The sequence below is a fragment of the Emydura macquarii genome, unplaced genomic scaffold (genome assembly GCF_026122565.2).
Source record: "Emydura macquarii macquarii isolate MOO-44397 ecotype Brisbane River unplaced genomic scaffold, CSIRO-AGI_Emac_v2 contig_834, whole genome shotgun sequence".
Taxonomy (NCBI): domain Eukaryota; kingdom Metazoa; phylum Chordata; order Testudines; family Chelidae; genus Emydura; species Emydura macquarii.
This window is the reverse complement of record NW_027130971.1, coordinates 85,249-112,756: the sequence shown is the minus strand read 5'-3', so window position 1 is coordinate 112,756 and position 27,508 is coordinate 85,249. Positions and strand designations below refer to the sequence as shown.

The window sequence follows — 27,508 nt, the reverse complement described above, 5'->3', positions numbered from 1 at the left end:
TCTAGCCCCTCTGTTGTCAGTTGTTGGCTGTGTGTGTGTTCTCCCAGTGTGTATGCTGTCCCAGGTCTGCGCAGGTAATTGAGACACCACTCCAAGATCAAATTATTCAATAAGACCACAGATCCTTTTAGCAACGAAGGTGCCAGGCCAGTTTTATTGTGGGCAAGCACAGTCCTAGTATCCTGCAAAGTCTATAGGACCACTAATACATGTATGTTTGTCCCAATGGACCAGCTCAATAAATGTCAGGACTTTCCATTTCCCCCTCGGCCAGCCAAAGATGCTTCCTCTGAGACCCTCTTTTATACATTGATACAAAAAAGTTGTGTATTGCCCCTCTGATGTGTGTAGTTGCCACCTCTTGACATGGCAAGGTACCACCCTTCGAGGTGGTAAGATTCCACCCATTACCTTGTACTGGATGGTTTGGTCAAAACATCTCTATTCATCACATGAACAAGACATTTCTATCCATTATAGTGTCATTTGAGGAGGTCAGTGAGCCCTTGTTATCTCTGGCATATTGGGATGTCCCGGTGCCTTTCTGGAATGTTCTGGTACCTAGCACTTCTTTGGAATGTGTGTTTGTTACACCAGCTCTGTCCTTGCCAGTTACTGTGAGCCTGCCAGTATTCACAGCCTCACTTCTGTTAACTTTGCTTGATACCAGACGACCATTACTTTAGGTCAGGCTTCATATCTGGCCTGTTATGCTAGGCCTCATGTCTCAGACTCTTACTTTCTATTACACCCTCTATGTATCAAATTCCCCGTAGTGTGATAAGAACTAGGGGAGATGGCATCTACCTCAGGTGTTAGGTGCTTGTGCTTTTGCAGGCTGTTGTTAGGATAGAGGTACACAGTGTGCGAATGGTGTGATTTCATAGGCTTTATAGATTGAACATTAATTGTGCAGCAGGAGACAAAGGCATCTGGCGTCTCACAGATCAGAGACTGGTTGAGCATTAGTTCACAACAGCAAGCAAGGAATGATTTATACCAAGAAGGAATTTTTCTTTGATTAATGAGACGAATCAGAATTGTTTAACTATGGTGCAGTGAAGGTAAGGGGTTAATTCAAGATCTAGGTACTAGTGCTTTCACACCAGAAGCAGAGACTCCCTTCCCCAGTGTGATCCCAAATAATGACATTTTCTGGCTAACTGACAATTCTTTAGTTGGCAAAATCTACCAGGCGGCTTTAACCTATGCAGGGCATAGAGGGAGAAGTCTTTTTAAGAGCTTGACTTCTCCCTGGAGCAAGCCATGATGTGTTTCATCTCTTGCAGGATCTTGTCTTTGTTGTTTGACACATTCAGTCTGGCTGACTGGAGGAGTTTGTTGACATCTCCCTCATTGTAGACAAAGCGAACAACGGTGAATTTAACCATCCATTCCTTCACATAGGCTGAAAGAAAAGAGTGAGAAAAGATGTGAATACATTTTTAGGATGAGGATATTAATATTACTACTGTAGTGTCAATAACATCTACTACTGTTATTATGATTGCATTCTAGGGTTCCCAGGCAGTCGGGAGAGGGATACCTTGTTTCCCAGACTTAAGGAAAAGAATCAAGTGAGGCTCATGTTGGGGAAAGGGGTTTCACAAATGATCTATTCACAATCTCAAAGCATCTAGAGGTTTTGTCCACAGTGATCAGCAGTGACATAGTTAATATAGTTGTGTAAACTGTCATTTTTAGGGTTCAGAGTCAACAGGCTCTTGAACTGAAATGGATACTTTGCACTTCTCAGAGCTATTGACTCAGGTTGTCTGCTGACTCAGACTGTTTCCTCTGATTCTATCAAATTCATTCTCTTATTTTCCCCTTTTCCTTCCCCTTTCTCTCCTGTGCTTGTGCCTCCTTCCTTTTCTCTATAGTGCCCATGTTAGCATGTTTGTGAAAAAACAAGGAGCATATTCTGCTCTCTATTGCACTAAGATAAATTAACCTTGAGTGGCATCTATCTACCTGTCTGTGGGTTTCAAAGGGAACAATGGCATTTGGTACCTAATTCTATTAGACTCCTTTAAAAATATTGCCCCTGAGTTCTTACAAGAGTCCTGTCATCATGGTAGACAAACACCTAATGACATCACACTCTGCATTCACAGCAGATAGAATTTGTGCAGACTGCTTGGGAGTCTGAGCATGCCCAGACAGCTGAGAGAAGGAGAAAAGTTTACCAACTTTTAGACTCCTTTGCACTTTATGGATATTTTGAAGATTCACTTTTAAATTAGTTAAAATTAAAACAATGGAAGGGATAGAGGGCTAGATTTGCAAAGCTTTTGAGGTGTGGAAAGATGCAGATAGACGACTAGTAAGATTTTCTAAAGCACCTGAGTAGGTTAGGTACCTAATTCACTTAGGCACTTTGTAAATCCCACTAGGTGCCTATCTGCATCTGTAGATGCCTAAATACCTTTGAACATTTGGTCCAAAATGCTTATAATTCAGAGCCAAAAACTCCAGAGGCTATAACAAACATCCCCTATGTATAGATAACTCTAAAACTACCTACTCTGTGTTTATCCCCAACTTCCTCTTAAGTTTCTATCATTGGATACTTTCTGAAACAGGACATTGGATTAGATTGATCTGACATTTTATCTCAATCCTTATGTCCCTTTGCTCTCTTGCCCCAGCACAAACCAGACTAAGCTGTATTTAAGTCATCCATATAAGAGAAATGAGAGTGACAACAGTAGCCTTTAAGAAAATTGGCAGTTACCCGGGCAATTCACTTTGTTGAAAAGTGGGAAGTGCATGACGGTGGGAGCACCATCTCCTCTGAAGATGTAGCAATCGGAGGGGTTATCTGTGTCTTGGAGCAATTTCTCATCTACCTCAGGAAATGGGATGCAGTTTTCTTTACAGTATTTGGCAGCTTGCTTGATTACCTATGAGTGAGGGAATTTTGATTATTTTATTTAAAAGAACTGCTGTTCACACGAAGTCAAATACTCAAGACCAGATAGATTTTTGTGTTTTGAGCTACCTTTTTTCTCTGAGGTCTCTATTAAATTTACTAACCCAAAAAACTCTGGTAGAAACCATATCCTCTGCTCTTGGGACAGGAAGAATGTTTGTGTAGCAACTCATGGCTGTCTACACAGAGATCCTCTGGCTGGGATTTCCAAAGAACTTCAAAGAAGCATGAATTTACCTCCCTGGAAAATTCAATATGAGTTAAGCACTTAACGCATTTAGGCACCTTTAAAAATCTCAGCCCACAGCCATAAGCACGGATCAAACATGGCACATTGACTCCAATACCCCAGCACAGAAATAGAAGATTCACTGCAGCCCACTGCTGTTCAACAAGGATAGAAATGAGTGGTTCAGTAGGACAAAAAGAAGAGCTCTGTGTAAGCTCAAAAGCTTATCTCTCACACCAACACTACTTGGTCCAATAAGAGACATTACCTCACCCACCTTGGTTCAGCAGGAGATATTTTCCTCTCTGGGTCAATATTCACCTTAGTACTTGTTACATCAAAGCTCAAGGCTATCAAAGGTTCCATCGTTCTGATAAGATGTATAGCAGATTTCCTTCCCTAAGATCACTAAGGGGTGGACTTGCAAAGGCACACATGAGAATTTGTTGACTGATTTCCATTGATTAAGACACCAAACTGTCCATTGTACATTTGAAAATCTCCTCCTACAGGGACCTGGGACACCTCACAAAAGTATTAGTGTTGACTTCAGTGTGCAGAACAACTTCCTACTTGAATGGCTGGATTCTTTCCATTAAACCTTCCTCTAGCGGGTTCAGAAGGAGATAAATTTTTTTGCTTCCTTCCTGTCCTGGACTGTTCTCCAGCAATGAAGTAAAGAAAATAATGCTCGCTTGTTTTTTAAAGATCATAAATTTGTTTGTTGGACTCTTATCCATTGGGGTCAGGGACAATGTATTTTTCTGTGTTCAAACTTGACCTGGCACACTGGGCCCTCAATCCTAATTGGAACAATTGGAAAACTGGTGACAATGATAGAAGTTACCTTAATTGGCTCAAAAGAGCTGTAGTCAAAGGAGAGGATCAGTTTCACTTTCCTGTCTGGACGGAGAACCAGGGGGAAAGCACAGTTTATCGCTATGCCAGCATCAACCAAAGAAATGACTTTATCCTTCACCAGCTCAGAGGATTCAATAGCAGCTAAAGGAATGTATCCAAAAATAAAGTTTTAATACTAAGCGATTAGAATCTGCACCTGCCCAATGGCAGGTGGATAAGATCAAGAAGCAATACTCACTGCAATTGTGCTTTGGAAAAGTGCCCGTGCCTTTGCCCATTATACAATATAGTTGCCCCACCCACCCCTCAGACTCTGCTATCCCTAGTGGCCATTATACTAGATAGTTCACCCCTTTCTTATTCTTGATCCTTCCATCCACATTATACAGTACAGTCACCACTTTCTCATTCTTGAGCATCTGCTCCCATCTATGGGGCATCATTATGGGCACTGTTGGAAGCAACTTCTATAGTTAAGGCTGCCTAATACTTCCCGTTCCCAAGTTTTCAATTTTCTTATATGTCCTGTGAGTGGGGGCGGGGAATATAACCATGTAATTAAAGCTATATCATAATGCCTATGAAGAAGGGCCCTTTATTACAATTGCATGGGGAAGCTTTATTCTGACCTGCCCTAATATTTGAGTTCTTGACTTTGCAATCTTAAGATGGTATGTTCTTGGAAGTATTAGATTTTTATCTGTCAGTAAACATGGATTTCACCCTCTGCAGACAAACCAGTGAAAATCTATTTCCACGGAGAATCAAAATTTACTGATAAGCAAAATAAGAAAAATGCCTCTTGAGAATTTAAAGTGAAAATCCAGTGATTTAGACTTATAAATTAGGGTCATTATGAAATAGACTAGTGAACGAATATTAAAAACAGGTATGATTTGTTGATTTAAGGAAGTTTATTCTGCATATTTTGACATGTGATGTTCACAGTTTGTGTATTAATGGTTTATAAAGGTTTAACTTTTTGACTCTCAGTGTCAAATGAGTGATATCATTTGATTCTCCCCACAGTTGTCAGCAACTGTGAAGATTTCAATCAATAAAAATTAAAAATTACTCAAAATCCATAATTTCATGCAATTGTGAAATTTAAATTAATAAAAATCTTTAAATGCTTAAAATAAACATTGATATTGTTTGTCGGAATTAAAAAAAATATAAATTGAATTCTTCCAATCCTAAAATACTATATAGGAAGACAAACTTTTCCCATAGATGCTGTGCATTGTACTTGCTGTCAAAACAGTACCCTAGGAAAGGGAGACATCCATACCACAGAGTCACTAACCCGTATTTTACTTACAGCATTTGTAAAGAAAGTTATTATTGGTTCCCCATTTCCAGTGTAAGATATCACAACTGGTTTTTTGCCACATCCTAGCAAAATCCACCATCGAGCCTGTTAGAAGGCAAAAACCAGCATTAAAATATCAGATCTAACTATCTAAATATATTCAGGAACTTCTGAAAATCAGCAGAGTTTCTCTTATCTCTTATTTGCTAGAGCAGACAAGGAGCCGTGGGGAAAAATCACAGCATCTTGTATACGGAGCAAAAACTGCAAAGCATAGTTGATTGTAAGGAAAGCAAAGGGAACTCTTTACTGGGACAGACAGAAGCTGTGATATTCTGGGCATCTGGCTTCCCCCACTGTACCACATAATGACTCACATATGCTTGTCTGGACTGAGATGCGTCGTGTCATCTGCCAAGATCTATCCTTCACAGTACACTTGATGAAGTTATGTTATTTCCTACATTCCACCATGTGACCCTGTTCTTTTAGCTGATGAATTGAGCTGTGCAAATAACTGATTTTTTGGCTCCATGGGCAAACAATTAGAATTTTAAAAAATCCCCAAATGATTTTTTCCCAATTTTTCAGCAAACAGAAGAAATAATAACAATTATTACAATATAATAAATATAAATAATATAATAATAAATATTATTGCTATTTTAGGTAGAATTAAATGTTTGATTTGACTGACAATGAAACATTTCATTTTGTTTTTTGAGTTTTTAAATTTTTTTAATTTTATTTTTCATGGTCCAAAATTATTTGCCAAATTTATTCTGGCAAATGGTTTTTAATGGGGAAAAATGTAAAAAGTTTAAACATTTGTCCATTTAAAAATGTTTCATTTTGGCTGTATGATTTTGAAAAACTAAAAATATTTAATTTCAACCTAACAAGCTGAAACAGTATTTCAATGTTAAATCTGGCCATGTTTAAACTGTTTAAACACACAGACACACATGGCCAAAACACCTGAAATGGTCATAATCAAAATGAGCCTTACCCCCAAAATAATAATTGACTCAGTCAAAACATTTTGATCTACCCAAAATGGGTTTTAGATGCCTTAGTGCTTTTGAAAATACCACTAGGCACCTAAATGCCTTTAAAAATCTGGCATTAAGTGATTTAGGAGCATAAATTCCACTGCAAGTCAACAGGGCTTGTTCTCTGATATCCTTTACATGCCTTTTGAAAACCCCACCATACATCTGCCATGATGTCTCAGAACCACATCTATAAGACTGGAATAATCACATTGCCCCAGCTGAAAGCGACGTTCTGAAAATACATTAATAAATGATTGTGAAGGGGCTCAGAAACTTTAATAAAGGGTAGGACAAAAAACCCTACACATAGATAGGGTTAGTCTTGAATAGCTTTGTCCTGAACAGACATTTGAGAATTATTATTCATGAGGCAGGTTGAACAAGAGCCAAGGAATCTGTTTAATTGAGAAGTACATTGGGCCTGAATCTCTTCTCACAAAGATTCTAATGTACGAGAGGAGTTTCCAACTCAATGCACAGGGAATTAAAATGACTTACCTACTCCGCTTTTAATGTCTCCAGTAATTGATTTGTTCTTAGTATCTGAAAAATAGATTTGGGTTATCAGTCACGACACACTATCGCTGACAATAATACTATCACCTAGGAAACTACATTTAGGGTACAATGATTAAGGCAAGTTAACATTTCCTGCAGATTGTGAGTATCATAAGAAAGAAAAAAATGTGGTAGAAATATAAGATCTAATAAGTATGTTTGATTCCTCTACTAGGCTGGGACAAAATCTTGCCACTTTCTCCTTCACAATATACCTAAAATATATCCCTTCTAAACTTACCTTTTGGCTAAAATCTTTTTCACAGACTGCACCATCTCTGTTGATGTGACACACTGTACCCCATGTACACCCTTATGGTGTGATTGTGTATCATTCATGTTCACACTTATGGTGTAACTGCGTGTGGTTTAATGTGAAGTATGTCATGTCAGGTGTTGTTGGAATGCTCATGACATCCTGAATATTATTGTTATAGTAGTATGCTTCTTGCAATGTCATATGTATGGTTATGAAGCTCTGCTATGTAATATTCCCAAATGAGTGGCTCACATGTTTTGAGGAGGATCTAGGCAAACATTAAAATAGAAAGGTGGTTCACAGCTCACTAAGGGATGCATAAACCAACCCAGCTCTTCCAGGAACAATGGACAGGCCTAAGCATCTGATAAGCTGATGCTCAGTGACTCAGGACGTGGAGAAGACCATGCAAGAATACTGTTGGTCACCTGACCCTGAAGGTGGGAAGTGAGGTCCCAAAGGGGGAGGCAGGATATTGAAAAAAGGGGGATATTTTGGCTGCTGGCTCTCTCTTTGTCTTGCAACTCAGCTACAAATAACATCAAACAACTGAAGCATGACCACAGGGGAGAGCCTGGTTGGAGGCCAACCAACCAGCCTGTGGTGAGAACCACCTAAGACTGTAAGGCTTCTGAAAGTGTTACGCTTAGTTTAGAATGAGATTTGCCTTTCTTTACTTTTGATTAAATCCGACCTGCCTTCCTCTGCCTTATAATCATTTAAAATCTTCCAGTACTTAATAAACTTCTTTGTTTGTTTTATCTAAAGCAGTGCATGTGGTTTGAGTGTATGCAGAGACTTCATTTAAAGTGACAGAGCTGGTGTATATCAATTTCTTTGGTAAATTGACGAACACATGAGCTTGCAGAGTCCAATGGGCAACACTGAAGTCTGTAAAATGTCAGTTCCTAGGGGGCATCTGGGACTGGGGATATTAGCTGGAGGGGGGGGGGGGTCATACCATTGCATAATTCCTTGAGTGGCCAACTAGAGGCACTCACATACTGAGTCGGGAGAGTGGGGGTAACTTGCTTGCTGGTGGCTGTATGTGAGCTGGCCAGGAGTGGGGGCTCCCACAGCAAAGCAGAGTCAGATGCTCCATGAATGGGGGATTGGGGTGACACAGTGATATACCAGTCCAGATTGCAGAGGGGAACATCACAGGTGACAATAACTGTGAGATTCTCTACAGCTTCCCTAATGCAGAGAGTGCCCCCCTCACACACACTCTACACTCCAATCTGTCCACATTTCTAACATGCTGCTAAAATGACCTTCCTTTGCTTGTGATTCTGATTAGTAAATGCCCTCTTTGAATCATTCCACTGCAGCCCCCTTGAATATTACACAGTTTAAAATTATCTCCCTCTTTTGCAATGTCCCTCGCAAATTCCTCCTTGGCTACTTGGACAACATTAAGGAATCCAGCTGCAGAAATCTCACTTGGTGCATTGCATCATTTTCACAGAGACACCACAGACTTTTCCAGTTCATACAATGATGACAAAGCTATAGTAATCAGCTTGGGTTTTCAAAGAAGCCTGAAGAAGTTAGATGCTCAAATCTCATTTAACCACACTGGATTCAGTTTTAACTTGTTTAGACATCTTTACATTTCCCAACTTTATTTCTCATTGAACCCCAGTTGCCCATCCTGAATTTTCTTAAGGTCTCAGATACTTTGGTGGTGACCATCAAAAAGTTGTCTATATTATCATAAAATCATAGAAGATGAGGGTTGGAAGGGACCTCAGGAGGTAACCTATTTCAACCCTCTGCTCACAGTAGGACCAAACCCAACTAAATCATTCCAGTCAGGGCTTTTTCAAGATAGGCCTTAAAAACCTCTAAGGATGGAGATTAATAAAGAAATAGGATCTTCCCAGGAGGCTTTGGTTCTCAGCATGTACTCAGCAAACAGAGAACATACTCATTAATCATGAGAATCATTTGTGTCATTAACGAACTGTATATGATTATCTTCTCAGGCAGGATCAGATCAGAAGCAATTCCACAGACGGCAATGAAGTGGCGATGTACTGAACACCTGTTAGCTATCACTTTATTTGTAAGGGGTTTCCTGGTCTGTTTGTAGGCTCCGGGGCTTTGAGCGAGGCATGTGATCTAGGTTTTTCAGCAGTCATTCTGCAAAAATCCAGCCTAGCTCAAGGTGAGGAGAGTTGTGCCTCTCTGCCTTAGGAGCAGCCTGCTTTTTCTCTCTCTCCTTTTGTTTCCTGTGTTAAGGTTCTGGATTTTTTTAAAAAAAATAAAGAAATTTTACATTGCAATCCTTTAGTAAGTGTATTTAGTGTTTTTTTAATCTGACTTCTCTTTTTCAACGCTGTGAACATAATAGCAGTTGCAGCTGTAGGGTCAGCGTCACAGATCCAGGAATATATACACCTACCTGGTGAAGATCCTACTGGATCACTCTGTAATGCCCCTTCCATATCACCTGAAAATGTCACAAGGGTTTCCAGTCATTTCATAAATCCACAGACAATAAAACAAACATCTAAGGGCTGGTCTACACCTAAAACTTATGTCGACTTAGCTACTTCACTCAGGGTTGTGAACAATTTCACACCCTTGGGAGATGTAGCTAAGCTGACCTAAGCCCCTGCATAGACAACACTAACTTGATGGAACAATTCTTCCATTGGCCTAGCTACTGCTTCTCAGTGGGGTTGATTAAATACAGCAATGGAAAAACCCTTTCCATCACTGTAGGAAGTATTGGCAAAACAGCTCAACAATGATCCAACTGCAGCACCATCTGTAGTTATGTAAACAAGCCCTAAGAAACAACACTCAGTTTACAATGAAGGTATTCTCGAGTAGCCTAAGGACAAAAATATTAGTTAAAATACTGCAGGATAGATTCTTCCCTCTCCTATCTCTAATCTGGGACGTCTCCATGTTTTGCCAGGTTTTTTTCCCTGTTCAACTTATCAAAAAATTATCCCTTCCTGTGTGTCCACATGGCTAAAATCAGTGTTCAGACTTTATTATTTCCCCTCTCAATTACTGCATCCTCTTCCTCTCTTGTCTTCAAAATATATTCATTAATCCACCTCTGGTCAGTCCAAAGTCCTACCCCTAATGTCATCTTCCTCGTTGTCTGACAATATGGCCACATCAGCACTTGGGCTGATGGAAATTTTTCTGTGAAAGCTGTTTTTAGCTGCAAAATTAGGATGTAGAGAGTTTGGGTTGTCAGGGATATTATTACAAAAATCCTCAAAATGTCAATGTAAACAGAAATTGTATATTTTTAAAATAATTCCATTTAATCAAAAAGCTATTTCTCGCTCTCGTTCTTTCTTTCTCTTTCGCTCTCTCTCTGTCACACACACACACACACACAAACACAGCCCTGTCCACTTTATTGTTTAGCATCATAATTAATTCTATAAGTAAAAATTTCTGTATTTACAAAATGGTTTCTTCTTGAGCCATCATTTGTCGAACAGAGAATATGAGCATTAATCTTTATTGTAATGGATAACCAATACTCACAATTCAGTTCTCCCAATTCAGATACAAATCAGAACCAATACTACTATTGTAAAGAGAGTTACAGGTTTCCAGGAATGTGTTGCCATACTGAAACATGTTAATGATTGCCATCAGTGATGCCTTTGAGCTGAAGACAGTCACAGGCCTGGTCTATACTCACGGCGAAATTCGGTGGCAGTCAACAGCAGATACGCAATCTACGTAGAGTAGCTTGCGTATCTCCCGTTGACTTCCTAAATTCTAATTAGTGCAGCGTCCAGACTATGCTGCACCAATGGGAAATGCCCTCCTGTCAACTCAGTGTTAATCCTGTTGCCGGGATGGATTTACTGAGTCAACTTCCGGATCGATTGAGGGGGGTCTCCACTGCCACTCAGTTGATCCCACAAAATCAATCCAGCAGCGCTGACAGAGCCGCCATGAATGTAGATATATCCACAGACTTCATAAATGCCAATGGGTCTGCCATACATCCTTCAGACTCATTAGAAGGCACACACAAATCAGGCTGGGGGGAAATGGTTTTCCCATTCCACAAAAATTCCACAAAAAAATTGTCAAAATATTCCTGTTGCAAATCAATTGAAACATCATTTTAATAATTTGGATATGTTTCATTTTAGCCATGCATACTAAGGGGTTTCCCTGGTTGCATATGCAGAGGCTAAGATACTGGTTGAAGGCTGGGTATCTCAGAGGAAGAAAGCCAAGAGAAGGAGTTGTGAGCGTAACCCCGAGAGGAAGCAGAGAGACAGAGCTTCTAGGGCACAGAGTTCATTGGAGTGGCAGATTTGGGGATTTTTGAGCAAGGAAACTGCTGGGGTTTTTTGTTGCTACTCTATTCATGGAATCCGGATTTAGTGTACATTTTTTTGTAAACAAAGAAGATTAAACCAAATAGACCTGTCTTGTAGCATCTCTTCCTCTTCCTAAGAGATTGGCCTCTGAGGGCCAACAAGTAACAACACAGGACAAAACAGGCAGCCATATAAATATACTTACCAGCTTCATGTTCAATGGTGGGTGTTGGAAACCCTTCGACTATTCCTTTCAGAGAACCTGAAAATGCCATTAGGATGATCAGTAATTTCATATATCCATGGACAATCATACAATCAACTAGGAAGCAACAGTCAGGTTACCGTGATCAAGGTCAAGTCAATATTTTCACATTTCGTAAGAAACAAAATTGGTAGAAATGAGAGGAAATCCAATTTTTTAGCTGAAACAGACAATTAAAAAAAATTAAACCAAATGAAAATTCCACACAGCAACATTTTGTGTGTTTACATTTTTCTATTGCTTTGATGATTAAATAGAATATGAAAACTGATTTTTTTTTCAGTCACTTTGTCTTGGTTTTGGTAAAAATAATCATTCTTTCCAAAAATTTTTAGTGAAATATTTTTTATTTCTGGTGTTTCAATGAACATTCAATATTTTTTTCTAAAAGAAGACTTGGGTTGGGAAGGACCAGATTGTCAGAGGCCCTGGGGGGTTTTCAGCTTCCTCTGTAGCATGGGGCATGGGTCACTTGCTGGTGAATTCTCTGGTTGATTTTCTGTACTTTGAAGTCTTTAAACCATGACTTGAGGACTTATAACTCAGTCATAGGTTAGGGGTCTATTATGGTAGTGGGAGGGTGAGGTTCTGCGGCCTGTGTTGTGCAGGAGGCCAGATTAGATGATAATAACAGTCCCTTCTGACCTTAGAGTCTATGAGACTATAACGACCTACTTTCTACAGTCGCCGGGAATGGTGGACCTGATCCTTTTTTCCCCTTAAAGAAGCCACACAATATATCTGGGGGGAGAAATAACAATTAGTAGAGTCAGTCATTTCACAATACATTGACAATAATTCAGTCCTTTAGAAAACAACCTTTAGGTTACAACGATTTAGGGGGGAAAATATATTGATGAAGTTATAGCACATCCATTTCTGTCTGCTCTCCATGAAACTTGTCACTAAATCTATAACATGTGACAATTTTCTTCAATTTGTGTGGTGCGCTGTCCTCCTCTAGGGATGCCTAGGACACTTACTGAAGTTCCTGCCACTGCTATTTGTGGTTAAACAAGAGGGGGACAAAGTGACATTTTGAGTGGGAGTGACTTACAGATGCCTTCCTGTGTGTCCATATGGCTCAAACTCTCATCCAGATTTTATTTCCCCCCTCCCCACCATTTAACTTATTGACTGGTTAATTAAGTTTTTTTTTAAATATATCAAATTAGAACTGACATCAATATTTTGATCAACTTTTTTGGGTCTGAAAATGTGGCTTCATCAAAGTTAAAATCTTCAATGGGAAAATATCACTTTGAGCTTCTTCCCTCCCCCCGCAAATCATGAAAGGAAGCAAACAACAAAAAAAACCAATGTTATATGGCAATTTATTTCAGTTTTTAGAAACCAAAAAAAAGTCATTTTTCTATTTCTGGTGTTTGGATTTTCACTGTACTTTACAACCTTTTTCTCTCCCCCACAGAAGAGCACACAAAGAGATGCACTTTGCAGTATGCTGTACAGGTCCCCAGACCTGGATTATTTAAGACCAGTGCAGAAATGATGAGGTGACTGGCTCTGTGGATGTAGGGAAGGCGGTGGATGTGATATACCTTGACTTTAGCAAAGCTTTTGATACTGTCTCTCACAGTATTCTAATCAGCAAGTTAAAGAAGTATGGGTTGGATGAATGGACTATAAAATGGATAGAGAACTGGCTAGAGCATAGGGCTCAACAAGTAGTGATCAATGGCTCCGTGTCTAGCTGGCAACCGGTCACAAGCGGAGTTCCCCAGGGGTCGGTCCTGGGGCTGGTTTTGTTCAACATAGAATCATAGAATCACAGAATATTAGAGTTGGAAGGGACCTCAGGAGGCCATCTAGTCCAACCCCCTGCTCAAAGCAGGACTAACTTCAGCTATATCATCCCAGCCAGGGCTTTGACAAGCCTCATCTTAAAGACCTCTAAAGATGGAGATTCTACCACCTCTCTAGGTAAACCATCCCAGTGCTTCATCACCCTCCTAGTGAAAAACCTTTTCCTAATATCCAACCTAGACCTCCCGCCCTGCAACTTGAGACCGTTGCTCCTTGTTCTGTCATCTGCCACCACCAAGAACATTAAATCCTCCCTGGAACCCCCTTTCAGGTTGTTAAAGGTTTTCAAATCCCCCTCATTCTTCTCTTTTGCAGACTAAACAAGCCTTCATCAGCCTTGATAAGTCCTGTGCTCCATGGGAAAATCATTTTTGTTTTCCGCTGGATTCTCTCCAACTTGTCCACATCCTTTCCTGGCAGTGGGGGGCCCAAAACTGGACACAATATTCTAAATGCAGCCTCACCAATGCCGAATAGGCAATAATCACTTCCCGCGACCTGCTGGCAATGCCAAGAAAATGCAGCCCAATATGCTATTTTCTTGACAACCAGAGTCCTCCACTGTAGGGAAGAATCCACGCACATCTATAGACTGGGGACCGACTTTTTTTTTTTTTAGCTCTGCAGAAAAGGACCTGGGGGTAACATTGGATAAAAAGCTGGATATGAGTCAGCAGTGTGCCCTGGTTGTCAAGTTTAGCGGCCTTTAACTACCTGAAAGGGGGTTCCATGGAGGATGGGGCTTTCTGTTCTCCTGGTGGCAGATGACAGAACAAGGAGAACGGTCAACTTGCAGGGCCAAGGTCTAGGTTGGATATTAGGAAAAGGTTTTTCACTAGGAGGGTGATGAAATAAATGGTTTACCTAGAGAGGTGGTAGAATCTCCATCTTTAGAGGTCTTTAAGATGAGGCTTGACAAAGCCCTGGCTGGGATGATATAGCTGAAGTTAGTCCTGCTTTGAGCAGGGGGTTGGACTAGATGGCCTCCTGAGGTCCCTTCCAACTCTAATATTCTGTGACTCTATGATTCTATGAAGGAGACTCCCCTCTAGAGAATCTCCCTGCACTAAGTTGAGGACCTGAGCTCTGACCCCAGCATACTATGAGGACAGAAACTGGCGTACCTTTTATGATTTTTTCATTTTCCTTTTTGCTACCAAGGGCACTTCCGCACAAACCTGAAATTAAGCAGGAAAAAAGTATAAAAGGATTTGACTCTCTTTACTTACTCAGGTTCTGCTTACAGTTGATCAGAGTATTTTGTTCAAATGATTTTTCGATGGATAATTGGGTTTTTGACAAAATGAAAATGTCAAGAAAAATGTCTGTTTTTATCAAAAGATTTTTTTCATTAGAAAACTCTTTTAAATATTTTATTTAATTATTTATTGTCTGAAAACAAAATGTATTTAATTATTTATTTATTTACTTACTTGGTTTTCAGAAGGGTTTGGACAAAAATATTTTTTCCAGTGGCTTTAAACTGACATTTTTTATTATGAGGTTTTTTTTTTTCACTGAACGTTTTGACAATAATTAAAAAAGTAATATCACCTTTTCCAAAGGGGGACGGGAAGGAAAGAAATTCACACTATTTCTAGTTCCAAGTTAAGAACCTATTCTGTGATGTATGCAGGAATCTAATCTGTATCAAGAAGTAGAATCAGGGTCTTAAGGTAGTTAGGTGCTCAATTCCCACATCTAGAAGGTAAACTCCTCCGTTAAGGCTGGATTTCTCAAGAAACATAAACGGCCAGGCAATGCAAACATCAATTATCACCTAAAAGGAGGCAGAACAATTTAGTGAACTGAGCACCACGCTGAGAGTCAGGACACCTGGGTTCTAAAACCTTATCTCTCATTTCTGCACTGAATGACTTGTCAGTTGTGACTTGAGTCACTTTCCCTTCCTGTGTCGTTGTCCCACCTGTAGAATGAACATATTGAGAAAAGTGCTTCGAGAGCTACGGATGAAAAGTGCTGAAGCTGACAGGAAATTTTCTGCTGAAAGATTTAGGGAGAAAACTCCAATTCATCCAAACCTACACAGGAAAGAGTCAGTTTTGATGGGGTTTTTTTTAAAGATTTTAATATTTTATAAAAAGTTACAAATTGTTTCATTTTTACTTTTTTATAAATGAAAACTCTGGTGTTGGGTTTTTTTTAAAACCACTTTTGAAAATTTAACATAATTATAGTAAAGAAAAAGTAAAAATAAAAAAAAAGAAAATAGTAAAAAGAAAAAAATGGTCATAATTAAACTAAACATTTTGTAATAATTGTTGATATATGCAAAGTTACGCACTTTGGAACACATAATTCCAACTATACATACAAAATGATGGGGTCTAAGTTAGCTGTAACCAATCAAGAAAGAGACCTTGGAAGTCATCGTGGCTAGTTCTCTGAAAACCTCCACTCAATGTGCAGCGGCAGTCAAAAAAGCTAACGGAATGTTAGGAACTATTAGGAAAGGGATAGATAATAAGACAGAAAATATCATAACACCACTATATCAATCCATGGTATGCCCACACCTTGAATACTGTGTGCAGTTCAGTCACATCATTTCAAAAATATGTAACAGAATTGGAAAAGGTGCAGGAAAGGGCAGCAAAAAATTATTAAGGGTACGGTACAGCTACTGTACGAGGAAAGATTAAAAGAACTGGGACTTTTCGGCTTGGAAAAGAGGTGACTAGGAGGGGTATGTTAGAGTTCTATAAAAACAAATGGTGTGGAGAAAGTGAACAGTGAAGTGTTATTTACCCCTTCACATAACACAAGATCCAGGGGTCACTGGATGAAATTAATAGGCAGCTTGCTTAAAACAAACAAAAGGAAGTACTTCTTCACACAACACACAATCTACCTGTGGGACTTGTTGTCGGAGGATATTGTGAAAGCCAAAGGTATAATGGGTTCAAAGCCAAGATGGTCAGGGATGCAACTCCATACTCTGAGTGTCTCCAGCCTCTGATTGCCAGAAGCTGGGACTGGAAGACAGGGAAGACAAATCACTCAATGATTAACTGTTCTGTTCATGCCCTCTGAAGCACCTGTCATTGGCAACTGTCGGAAGCCGGGATACTGGGCTAGATGGACCATTGGTCTGACCCAGTGTGGCCGCTCACATGTTCTTATTGAAATGAAATATTTCAACTGACCTGATCCAAAACTTTATTTTGATTTTCAGTTTGTGAAAATTTTTGAGATTTTGATTTTTGTTTCGATTCAGGAAAGAATTTCTTTTGATAACTCGAAAATGTTCATGGTAGAGGAAACCTGTTTTCTGCCCCACTCAACTATCCACATAAAACTTTGGCATTATTATAGAGGGTATTCGTTGGGTGTTAGAAGAGGGGACATCTTCATTACTGATCTGGAGGATGGGGTAGATTACACCCTCAGTAAGGGTGCAGATGACACTAAGCTAGGGGGAGTGGTAGATATGCTGGAGGGTAGGGATAGGATACAGAGTGACCTAGACAAATTGGAAGATTGGGTCAAAAGAAAACTGATGAGCATCAACAAGGACAAGTGCAAAATCCTGCACTCAGGGCGGAAGAATCCCATGCCCAGCTACAGAGTGGGGACCGACAGGCTAGGCTGCTATTTTACAGAAAAGGACCTGGGGGTTACCGTAGACAAGAAGCTGGAGATGAGTCTACAATGGGCCCTTATTGCCAAGACGTTTTACAACATATTGAGCTGCATTAGTAGGAGCATTGCCAGCAGATGGAGGGATGTGATTATTCCCCTCTATTCAGCACCGGTAAGGCCACATTTGGTATATTCTGTGCAGTTTTGGTCCCCCACTACAGAAAGGATGTGCCAAAATTGTGGAGAATCCAGCGGAGGGCAATGAAAATGATTAGGGGCCTAGTGCACATGACTTATGAGGAGAGGCTGAGGGAACTAGGCTTGTTTAGTTTGCAGAAGAGAAGAGTGATGGGGGGGGCTTGATAGTGGCTTTCAACTAACTGAAGGAGGGTTCCAGGGATGATGGAGCTAGGCTGTTCTCAATGGTGGAAGATGACAGAACATGGAGCAATGGTCTCAAGGTGCAGTGCAGGAGGTCTAGGTTGGACATTAGGAAAAAGTTTTTCACTAGGAGGGTGGTGAAGCACTGGAATAGGTTACCTAGGGAGGTGGTGGAATCTCCATCCTTAAAGGTTTTTAAGCTGAGGCTTGACAAAGACCTGACTGGGATGATATAGCTGAGGTTAGTCCTGCTTTGAGCAGGGGGTTGGACTAGATGACCTCCTGAGGTCCCTTCCAACTCTAATCTTCTATAATTCTATGAATGGAAGGAAGAAATGAGAGGGTATGTTTAGATGGATTGAGGACTGATAGTTTCTGTGGCTGGACACTTCACATTGCTCTATACTATATGTAAATATTACTTGATTTTAGAATTTCATGGTTGACTTGCAATATGTATCCATCAAACCAGCCTCACTTCTTTCTATCTGCTAATAAGCAGGGAGATGAGCATTCACCTTGTAGGTAACTCATGTTTTTCTCTTCTTTCTTCTTCTTTAGCTCCCCATTCTTGTATTCACTTCCAAAGTATTCCATGGGTACACTTGCCCCCCAGCCAAGGAAGCTGGCTTCATGAGGAGTGAACTCAAACCAGGTTTCTGAAAAATAATAAGAAAGAGTTTGGAAGCAAAACCCAGCAATACTTTTGAGGAGGCAGATGAATCACCAGGAGAAAGCATCAGGGGAAGGGTGGCAAGAGGTATCCATAACTCATTGGAATGTAAATGTGCTTCATCCAGTGTCTACATTAATAGAGTTTCTTCCCATCCATGTTATCACATCTTCACATCTACCCTTGACTCCTATTTGCATTCATCTCCCAAGCTCCAGCTACAGCCCCATGCCACCTGTGTCTAAGTTCAGAGTTTTTACTACTAACGCAAAGCAAATAATGGAATTTTTAGTTCCATTGAACTAAAAACTATGAAGAAATATCCAGTTTGATTCAAACTGAGAGAAAATAAGCTATTTCCCCTCCCCCACAATTAAAAAGTAAATAAAAAAATATTTTGAGTTGACACAAAATGAAGGTTTTGTTTTATTCATTTCAAGTCACACAAGACATTTTGGTCGACTCATTTTTCCCTACTTGATTCAGCTGTTCTCCTCCCCTTTTTTTTAATGGCCACATTTGAAATTGAAAGACAATTTTAAATCGAAAAGTAGAAGCAAAATGTTTTTCCTCTTTAGTTTAGAATTTGTTTCCCCAACTGAAACTATTCATTTTATTTGATGTGAACTCAACAAATAGGGGTCTGAAAATGCATTTTCAGAGAAAAAAAAATTATTGAAAACATTTCTCCCAGCTCGACTTGATCACTTCCTTTGCTTCACCGTTGAACACCCTACCTCCCCACCTTCTACCTTACCTTCTCCCATTGTCATCTTCATGCCATTTTCCAAGATGCCCCATCCATGCAGAGTTCTCTCCATGTTCCAGAAAGCCCATGTGATCCCCTAATGCATCTGCAATTTCTCCTATTGGTTCCCACTGCATCTTAGTCCGTTAGCACCTCCCAGAATGTGTAAACCACCACATGGGGGTCTTAAACCCCATCCAAAATATAAGAGAAATGCTGGTCATGTTTAGGACTGTACGGAAGCTGTATTTCCCATTTAGAGGGAAATTCCACAATTCTTAAATATGTTTCCTTTCTGAATTGGAATGAAAACGAAACAAACACAAAATTAAAAATTCCTGAAAAAAGAAATTTTCAAAACAATTTTGGTTCGGGTCAATCAAAAAGTTTCATTTTGATTTTGACTTTTTATTTCATGTTAATTTATTATTTATAAAACTGAAAATAAAATAAATTTTGAAGCAAAATGACATCTTGAACCTAAAAATTGAAAGGCTTCATTTGGATATTTTTAAAAAAAATTATTTGTCAGAACTGACACACTCTCCTGGAAAGTTTTGATTTTGTTAGAATGTTTTTGACCAGCTCTAGTCAAACCTAAAAGTGAATAGAGAGATGGCTGGTGAGTTTCTTTTGAAATTATTTTTTCATGCTGCTGGAATTTTAGTGTGTTATTAATTATGTTAGCTTCCCAGATGCTTGAATAGACATAACTTTATATTGCAATGTTAATATTGCTAAATCTAAATAAGTAAACAAGATAATCAATGAAGTGTGTCTCCACCTAAAAAGATATACTAAACTAGGAGGGAGGAAAAAAGAAAACAAGACTGAGGCTGGTCTACACTGCCACCAGCAGTCGACAGGAGATACTCAAAGTACATAATGTAGCTTTCGTATCTCCCATCAACGTACTTACATTGACATACTGTTTCGTCTTCATGGCTCTGCGTCAACGGGAGATGCCCTCCTGTCGACAGTGTAGACATACCATGAGTTTGAATTTTTTTCAAAAAAAGTTTTTGCATGAAAGTTAACCTTTTTTCAAAACAAAATTTATTGTCAGCAGTAGATGTTACCTGAATTTTCCATGTTTTGTGAAAATTTCTGCCATAGATTTTACTGAAATTTTAAGCAAAAATGTTATGGATTTGTTTCATTTACTCTTTTCTTACCAAAAATCAAGATTTTGCTGAAAAATATAAAATTAAATATAAATATAAATTATAAATAAATATAAAATATAAAATGTTGATAAAATTACTAGGGGGAAAAAATGGGAAAAAACTGCAGAAAATGTCATGCAATATGGATAAGGGGCCTATTAACAACCCTGACAAACAAAAAAGAGGATTTAAAAATTTTCACTTGTTTTTTTTCATTTTCAATAGCTCTAAAGATAACTTCGGCATCTCTGCTGCCTCAAAGAGTTGCATGTAGATGAAATAAAAGACAGCCTTCTCTACACTGAGAATACCTGGATTTTGATTGCTTGTTTTTACCTGGAGCATATTCAGTTACTTTGGAAAATCTTTGCTCATCCACTGCAGCATATATGGGATAGGGGTTATTTCCGTTCTCAGAAGCATCCCTCTGCTCAGACAAGTGTCCCTTGTCCAGCTGTGAAGACAGGATTTTAGAGATTCACACAAACACACTCCTAATTTTAAACTATTATTTTAACATTGTCTATGTCCCTGCCCTGACAGCTTGGTCCAAGCCAGAGATTAGGGAGCCAACACGTTACCACATGCTGAGATAATAGCTAGATAGATATCGAGTCTGCTCTGTGACACCTGGGTCCAGCCTGCATGGCAAAGCGAAACCCGCAGCACCAACTCTCAGAGCCTGGGTCGATTGACTGGGGCTCACGGGGCTTGGGTGGTGGGACTAAAAACAGCCATGGAGACATTCTCATTTGGGCTGATGCCCAGGGTCTGAGACCCACCCCGTCCCCAGGTTTCAGAGCTCAGGCACCATCCCAAGTGAAAACACCTACACTACTATTTTTAGCCCAGAAGCCTGAGCCCCATGAGCCGAAGTCAATTGACCCACGTTCTGAGACTCAGCACAGCAGGTTTTTCTTTGCAGTGTAAACGTATCCTTTCAACCCAGGTTTACAGTGCAGTGTGGACTCTCCAGCACAGGCTGGGACATGCCAGGTACAGCAGCCTGGGTCCCACCAACCCAGATTTACAGTGCAGTGTAGACACACCTTATGTGACCTGGAGCAAGTCAATCAGGGAATTTCTAAAGGTATTTAGGCACCGAGTGAGATTTTCAAAAGTATTGAGACACGTAAATCCCATTGAAATCAATGGGTGCTTGTTGTCTATGTGCTCCTCCCACGAAGTGATACCTTTCAAAATCTGGCCCACGGTCATTCTGTGCCTCAGTTTCCCCTCTGTACACGTCCCCAGCTCCCAGAGCTGTTGTGAGGCTAAATACACTAAAAGATCATGAAGGGCCCAGATCCTATGGTAATGGGGGCCAGACAAGTTCCTTAGAACATTCTAGAAGGGAAAGTTTTTCACCCACCTCATGTAACATTCCATAGACAGTGGTGTAGGCCCAGAAATCCGTCAGGGAGTAGTTTTCATCTTTAACTGCCTCGAGCAGCATTTTTGTTGCCTTTGTGAGACTCCAGGTGGAGTTGACAAGAGTATCGCGCATATGTTCCTCCAAGGCCTGCAATTTCTCTGCCCAGTCCCCATTTTTGTAGAGAGAGGACATACACCTGTGGCAGAAACACAACACACGGGGCAAGGAGACCGGGATGTGGCTATTTCCCCCAGCCCTTTTACTCTCCGCACAGTTTTTTATTAGAATATTTTCACTCATCGTTCTATCATTCTAATTCATTTTTAACATGGAAGAGTTGCATGGCTGGCTGGGTGCTGTGGAAAGCCACTGCATCAGCAGAGAGAAAATTAAAGTTCTCGTCTGAAACCCCAGGTCATTACTAGGCTAAGAAAATGGAGAATCTCTATTAGCAATATGCAGGGTCCATGACACACAGTTTGAACAGATCTGGACATCTAGGACATTTGTAACCTCCACAAACCTGCCCAGTCCATCCTGACTCTGCCATGCTTTCATTGACCTCAGTAGGACTATTTGTACAGAAAGGTTGGGAATTGCAAAGTCATGAGGGGAAAGATGGTTCATTGGTTAGGAAATTAGCCTAGGACTCAGGAAATGTGGGTTGAGCTCCCTGCTTTCCCACAGACTGCAACCAAGTCACTTAGTCTCCTTGAGCCCTAGTTCCCCAGAGGAAAATGGGGATACAGGCACTTGCCTACCTCATGGGTGTTGTGGAAATAAACACGTCGGTGCTCAGATACTAGTGGGGGACAGATGAGTACCTGTGATAATTACCACTGGTGTCAGTCTCCTGTTGAATTGCACCAACAAATGAGTGCTTAACTCCCTTAGGCTCTTGTGTCAATCGCTACTCACTGTGAGTAAGGCTATCTGTGTGTGGCCCCATTAGATCAGCTGAATGTTATGAAGGACACTATCTTCTTCTCAATTGAGAGAGTAACTCTCCACCTTATCCTACAATCTTGCAATCATTGTAGGCTCTTTTCCACGTGGATTTCCCCATCTTGTGTGCCAGCTTGTCACTTGTTCCTGTTTAATGACCCCCAGTTATATCCATTTTTCACTATTCCCATGGCAGAAACGGTTGTACAACACAAGAGAACAGGCACAATTCTGCTATCTTGCTTTCAGCACTAAAGCAAACTACAAGAGTGGCAAAAATCACAAGTCAGGCCACAGAAAATCCTGAGATTGGCTTAAAAAATGGGTTCTTTTTATTTGCCTTCTGGCTTTTGTGCTGATAGGTTTCACATTTCCATGCTTTTCTCCATAACCACCAGGGCCAGAGACGCATGGTTCATAATATCCTGAAAACTGATGTTAGGTCAGCACAATGGTTTTGCTCAAGGGTGTGAAAAATCCACACTCTGTAGCAGCATAGTTAAGCTGACTTAAATCCCTATGTAGGCAGCGCTAGGTCGATAGAGGGATTCTTCTGTTGGCTTAGGTCAGGTCTACACTTACCTGGAAATTTGGCGGCAGTCGACAAGAGTTACGCAAGTTACACAGAGTAGTTTGCGTAACTCCTGTTGACTTTGTAATTCCTCTTCTACGTGGCATCTTCACTGTGCTGTGCCAACAGGAAACGCATTCCAGTCGACGCAGCGCCACGCCGCTTCAGGGGGTGGTTTTATTACATCGACTTCCGGATCGATTGAGCGGGTCTTCACTGACCACTCAATTGATCTGGATAGATCGATCTGACAGCGGCAAATTTGCTGCTGTCAATGAAGACATGCACTTAACTACCGCCTCTCAAGGTGTTGGATTAACTATTCTGATGGGAGAACGCCTCCAGCTGGTGTAGGTAGTGTCTACATTGAAGCGTTGCAGAGACGTAACTGCAGTGGACTAGCTGTGCAGCTGTAGCATTTTAAGTGTAGATAAGCCATGACACTCACACGATTCACGTGACTGAAGGAGCTTGGGCTTTAAGGGAAACACCATCAGACATCAAGAGATATGCAACAACATTGCAAGAGCTATAACCATGGGGCTGAGCCCCTGTCACTTTTGCTAATGTAGAAATCTTACAAGGACCAGGTCTAAGAGGCATGTCCACACAGCAATGTAAGCCCAGGGATAGTAGAACTCAGGCTAGCAGGCTCCGGGTCTGTTAACCTATGGCTAGAGTGTCTACATTCATTTGTAACCACAGGCTTGGAATTGTTGAACTCTGGGACCCAGCCTGAGGCTCCAGAGTCTACATTGCGTTATGCGGGCTGAATTCAGCCACCCATATCCCAGACTTTCCAGCGCCTTCCTAAAATGCAGCTGCATTAGTCCTTTGTTTGTGGTGCAGTGTGGGAGAAACATGACTGTCCACCAAACGGGATTGTCCAGAGGACAAAGGAAGTCAGCCTGTGGGGCATCTTTTGTGGCCTCCCAGAGCATGAGTCCAGTGGCACTGCATCTACATTGCAAATTAATAGGGCTTGAACCCTGAGTCCTGGCCTGATTCAGGCTGACACCCTCCACCCTCATGGAGTCCTGGGACCTTGGGTCTAAATGCTGGGTTAGCATGATTTGTGTGTAGATGGAAGAGAGGTTAGGCTTGAGCCTGTGTTTGAACCCCAGGCTTACATTGGAGTGTAGACATACTCACACATTCTCACCTCTTCAGGAAATCGACAGACAGTGTAGTCTGGTTGGTGATGAAGAACCTGCATGTCCTTTGGTTAATAATAACAACAGCAATAATTTCCCGTGGCTATCAGTTCTACAGAGGGACACACATTCACTCAAGCTTTTCTTGACATGTGCCTACCAAGTTGAACCTGAGACTCCACACAGGTACATGATGGTGTCCAAGAGACCCTGCTTTTGCAGCTCCTCTAGGGTTGCATAAAGGGCTATCATGGCCCGCAGCCCTCCTCCCGCTCCCAGGATTGCGATATTGGGCACATCATCCTGAGGAAGGGAAAAGACACAGCAACATATAAATGGAGATTACTGAGTAACCACCATTGCGCACCTAAATTACTTCCATGGTATCTACAGTCAAATACCTGCCATTCCCACCTATGTCAGCCCCCATCATGGAGTTTAAAAGAATACCTTCTAGAATGCACTCTTGCAAACGTTTACACATCTGTCTTTATTTACATATCTTTATTTACACTAGTTTAAATGAGACTCCTCCCATGAGTAGCTTTACTCACAAGCTTTCCAGATTGCAGTAATGAAGCTCATTTCATTGACTGACAAACTTTGATTGACAAGAATAACTCTAATAGCTGCTATAATATATGACGTATGTATTCCATGCGGCAAAAATACTGTGAATTATCAGAACTCCTGGAAAATATTTCATCACAGTTTGTTTGTTTGTTTGTTGGCTGAAAAATGCATTTTTGATTAAAAGGAATTTTTATTCATATTTGTTGGGATTTTGCCCAAAACCTGGGGAAAAAATCATTGTTTGCAATCAAAAATGATGCTTGGTTTTAGGAAAGAAAAAAAAATCAGGTTTGAGGTTTTAAAAGAATCTGAAAAAAATTCAACTTAAATAAAAAAATAGTTTTCTTCTTTTTTTTTCCAGAAAACAAAATACACTTCCCAACCTGTTTTACCCATCATTTATATTTAAATGTATTTAAGTTCATCCCAATTCAGTATAGCACTGAACCTTTCACTTAATTTTAATCATTCACTTAAAACTCATTGGATTCAGTTTGTTTTATTCTAAAAGCCTTGAAACAAACAAACAAACTAACCCACAACTTTTGGATGAACACATTTTCACCAGCTCTGCACAAGTAACTGTTACCATGCCAATGTCCTGTATGTGCCTCCATAATTCCATAAGACATTGAAGGACTCCTACCAGGTTACAGGGAATCCCATGGCTCTCCAGGCATTTCTTCACCCGCACTTTCCTGTTACTTGTACCTAATTTTTCCCCCTCCGAGAGCTCATGGGAAATTCGGACTTTACCTTCACCCTGGGGAAAAAATGGCAAGAGTATGTATCAGCTCTCAAAAATCTGTCAGGGAGGGGGCAATGTACAGAGATGCAGAAAATCCATTAAAGCATGTTCTGGGTGGAACCCAAAGCCAATTTAGAGAGATTTTCACACAACTCTCCTACGCTGAAACAACAGGTGGGGAAACTCTGTGAGGAGAAAGAGACAAAGTGGGTGAGGGGATATCTTTTATTGGACCAACTTCTGATGGTGAGCGAGACAAGCTTTTGGTCAGCACAGAGTTCTTCTGTAGGTCTGGGAAAGATCCTCAGAGCGTCACAGCTAAATACAAGGCGGACCAGATTGTTAAACATAAGGAGTCAACACGTGTTGCAAGAAATCATTCAAAATCTCATATCCTGGGAACAACATAGCTATAACTACATGGCAAACCACCATGAGGGGAAACTCCTGGACATTTCCCAACACTTCCCATGCTTTTCTCCACCAGCACTGTGGATGCTGATTACACCCATTGACTGTAATAGGAACACATGAAAAAATAGATTTCTCATATGTCATCTGAACTAGGTAATGCCTTCCCCCACCCCCCAAAAATGATTACACTTGGCAGTGGCCGTGATGGAGACAGGGCTCAGCCTGGTCCCCAAATTGGACAAAAAGTCATGCTTGTGTCCTAAACCTAAGACCATGGCATGCTCAGTTTCTGACCATTTGGCTATATACTTTGATAGCTCTCCACTCAAAGCTGTTTTGCTTCCAGCTGCAGCTTTTACTCTCCCCAGCTGTTGAATTGGGGAACTCAAGAGTTGGGGTGGCCGTGATGCCACACTGATCTTTCTTCAGCTGCTGTGGGCACTGCAACTGTCCTCCCCTAGCCACTTGCAGTACCTCTGGGTAATAGACAGAAACTAGAAAGAAACTAGAAGATAAATAAATACAAGACAGATAGAAAATAGAAGACGCATAGATAGAAGAGAGAGGGAGGATAGAACATAAGAATGGCCATACCAGATCAAATCAATGATCCATCTAGCCCATTATCCTGTCTTCCAACAGTCAACAATGCCAGGTGATATAGATGGAAGGAACAGAACAGGGAATCATTACATGATCCATCCTGTTGCCCATTCCCAGCTCTGGAAAACAACAATCCCTGCCTATCCCAGCTAAGAAAGAAAGGAAGAAAGAAAGAAAGAAAGAAAGAAAAGTCCAGGGATTTTCAAGCCAGTCTGTTTTTTTTCCAGACACCCAACTCCTTTTGAATTTCAATGGGATTTGGGCACCCAACTCTCATAGGTTCTGCTGAATATTCTACCCATATAAGTAATGTATTTTCCTCTTGCTACAAAAGAAGAGAGACTTGCTACATTCACACACCTCCAATTCTTTTAAACTTAATTATAAACAAAGAAAAAATGCCCAGTCAAATGTTGTCCTTGGCCTTATTTTCTGACCAATCCTCTCAAGACAATATACTCATGGAATTCACTCAGGAGAGGAGGATTGTTGAACACTGCTGTTTTCAGTGGATGTCAGGATACACATCCATAATTGATGCTGTAACCCTGAAAAATAGGCTTTGGGTGCCCCACCACCCCCTTTATCCATCTTTCCCAACGTATGGGTCTCCAGGGTAGTCAAGGAAAACACTTGGAGCACCTCTATAACATTTTGATAAAGTAATTGACACAAGCAAACAAAAAAAAGTAACTTTTTATTAATGCAATTAATAATCCCTACTACAAAGTAATCTTAAAAAAAAAAAAAACAGACAGCTAAACTAAGCTAAAAAGTATCTAAGCTAAAAAGTATCTAAACCACAAGCGCACAGCCTAAATTATTCTAAGCGGTGCCCTTCGGTGCAGATGGCCAGCCAGTAAGAAATTGCTGACAGCAGTTCTTAACTTTATGCTATACTACCATTAAAAACTGACAGGCTTACTCTATCCATTGGCTT

At 40.5% G+C, this 27,508-nt stretch overlaps 1 protein-coding gene across 1 annotated transcript; it reads right to left on the bottom strand.

Annotated features, from left to right (window-relative positions):
- Positions 1–144: 144 nt before the first annotated feature.
- LOC137149789 (cytosolic phospholipase A2 gamma-like) lies at positions 145–27,508 on the bottom strand. The gene is made up of 14 exons (XM_067543385.1): positions 27,494–27,508; positions 25,450–25,566; positions 24,391–24,533; positions 21,558–21,756; positions 20,522–20,639; positions 18,117–18,257; positions 12,466–12,531; positions 11,731–11,787; positions 9,617–9,664; positions 6,891–6,935; positions 5,347–5,442; positions 4,012–4,166; positions 2,738–2,906; positions 145–1,408 (listed from the first exon to the last, which is right to left on the bottom strand). Exons 1-14 carry the CDS (start codon positions 27,500–27,502, stop codon positions 1,236–1,238), a joined length of 1,536 nt encoding a protein of 511 aa, XP_067399486.1. The 5' UTR covers positions 27,503–27,508; the 3' UTR covers positions 145–1,235.

Excerpts from the sequence above, each read along its gene's own strand:
- LOC137149789 (XM_067543385.1), bottom strand. Across the intron at positions 11,788-12,465 it reads ATTCCCGGCGACTGTAGAAA|GTTCTCTGAAAGGAATAGTC; the intron begins GTAGGTCGTTAT and ends TGGCATTTTCAG. Across the intron at positions 4,167-5,346 it reads TAACTTTCTTTACAAATGCT|CTGCTATTGAATCCTCTGAG; the intron begins GTAAGTAAAATA and ends ACATTCCTTTAG.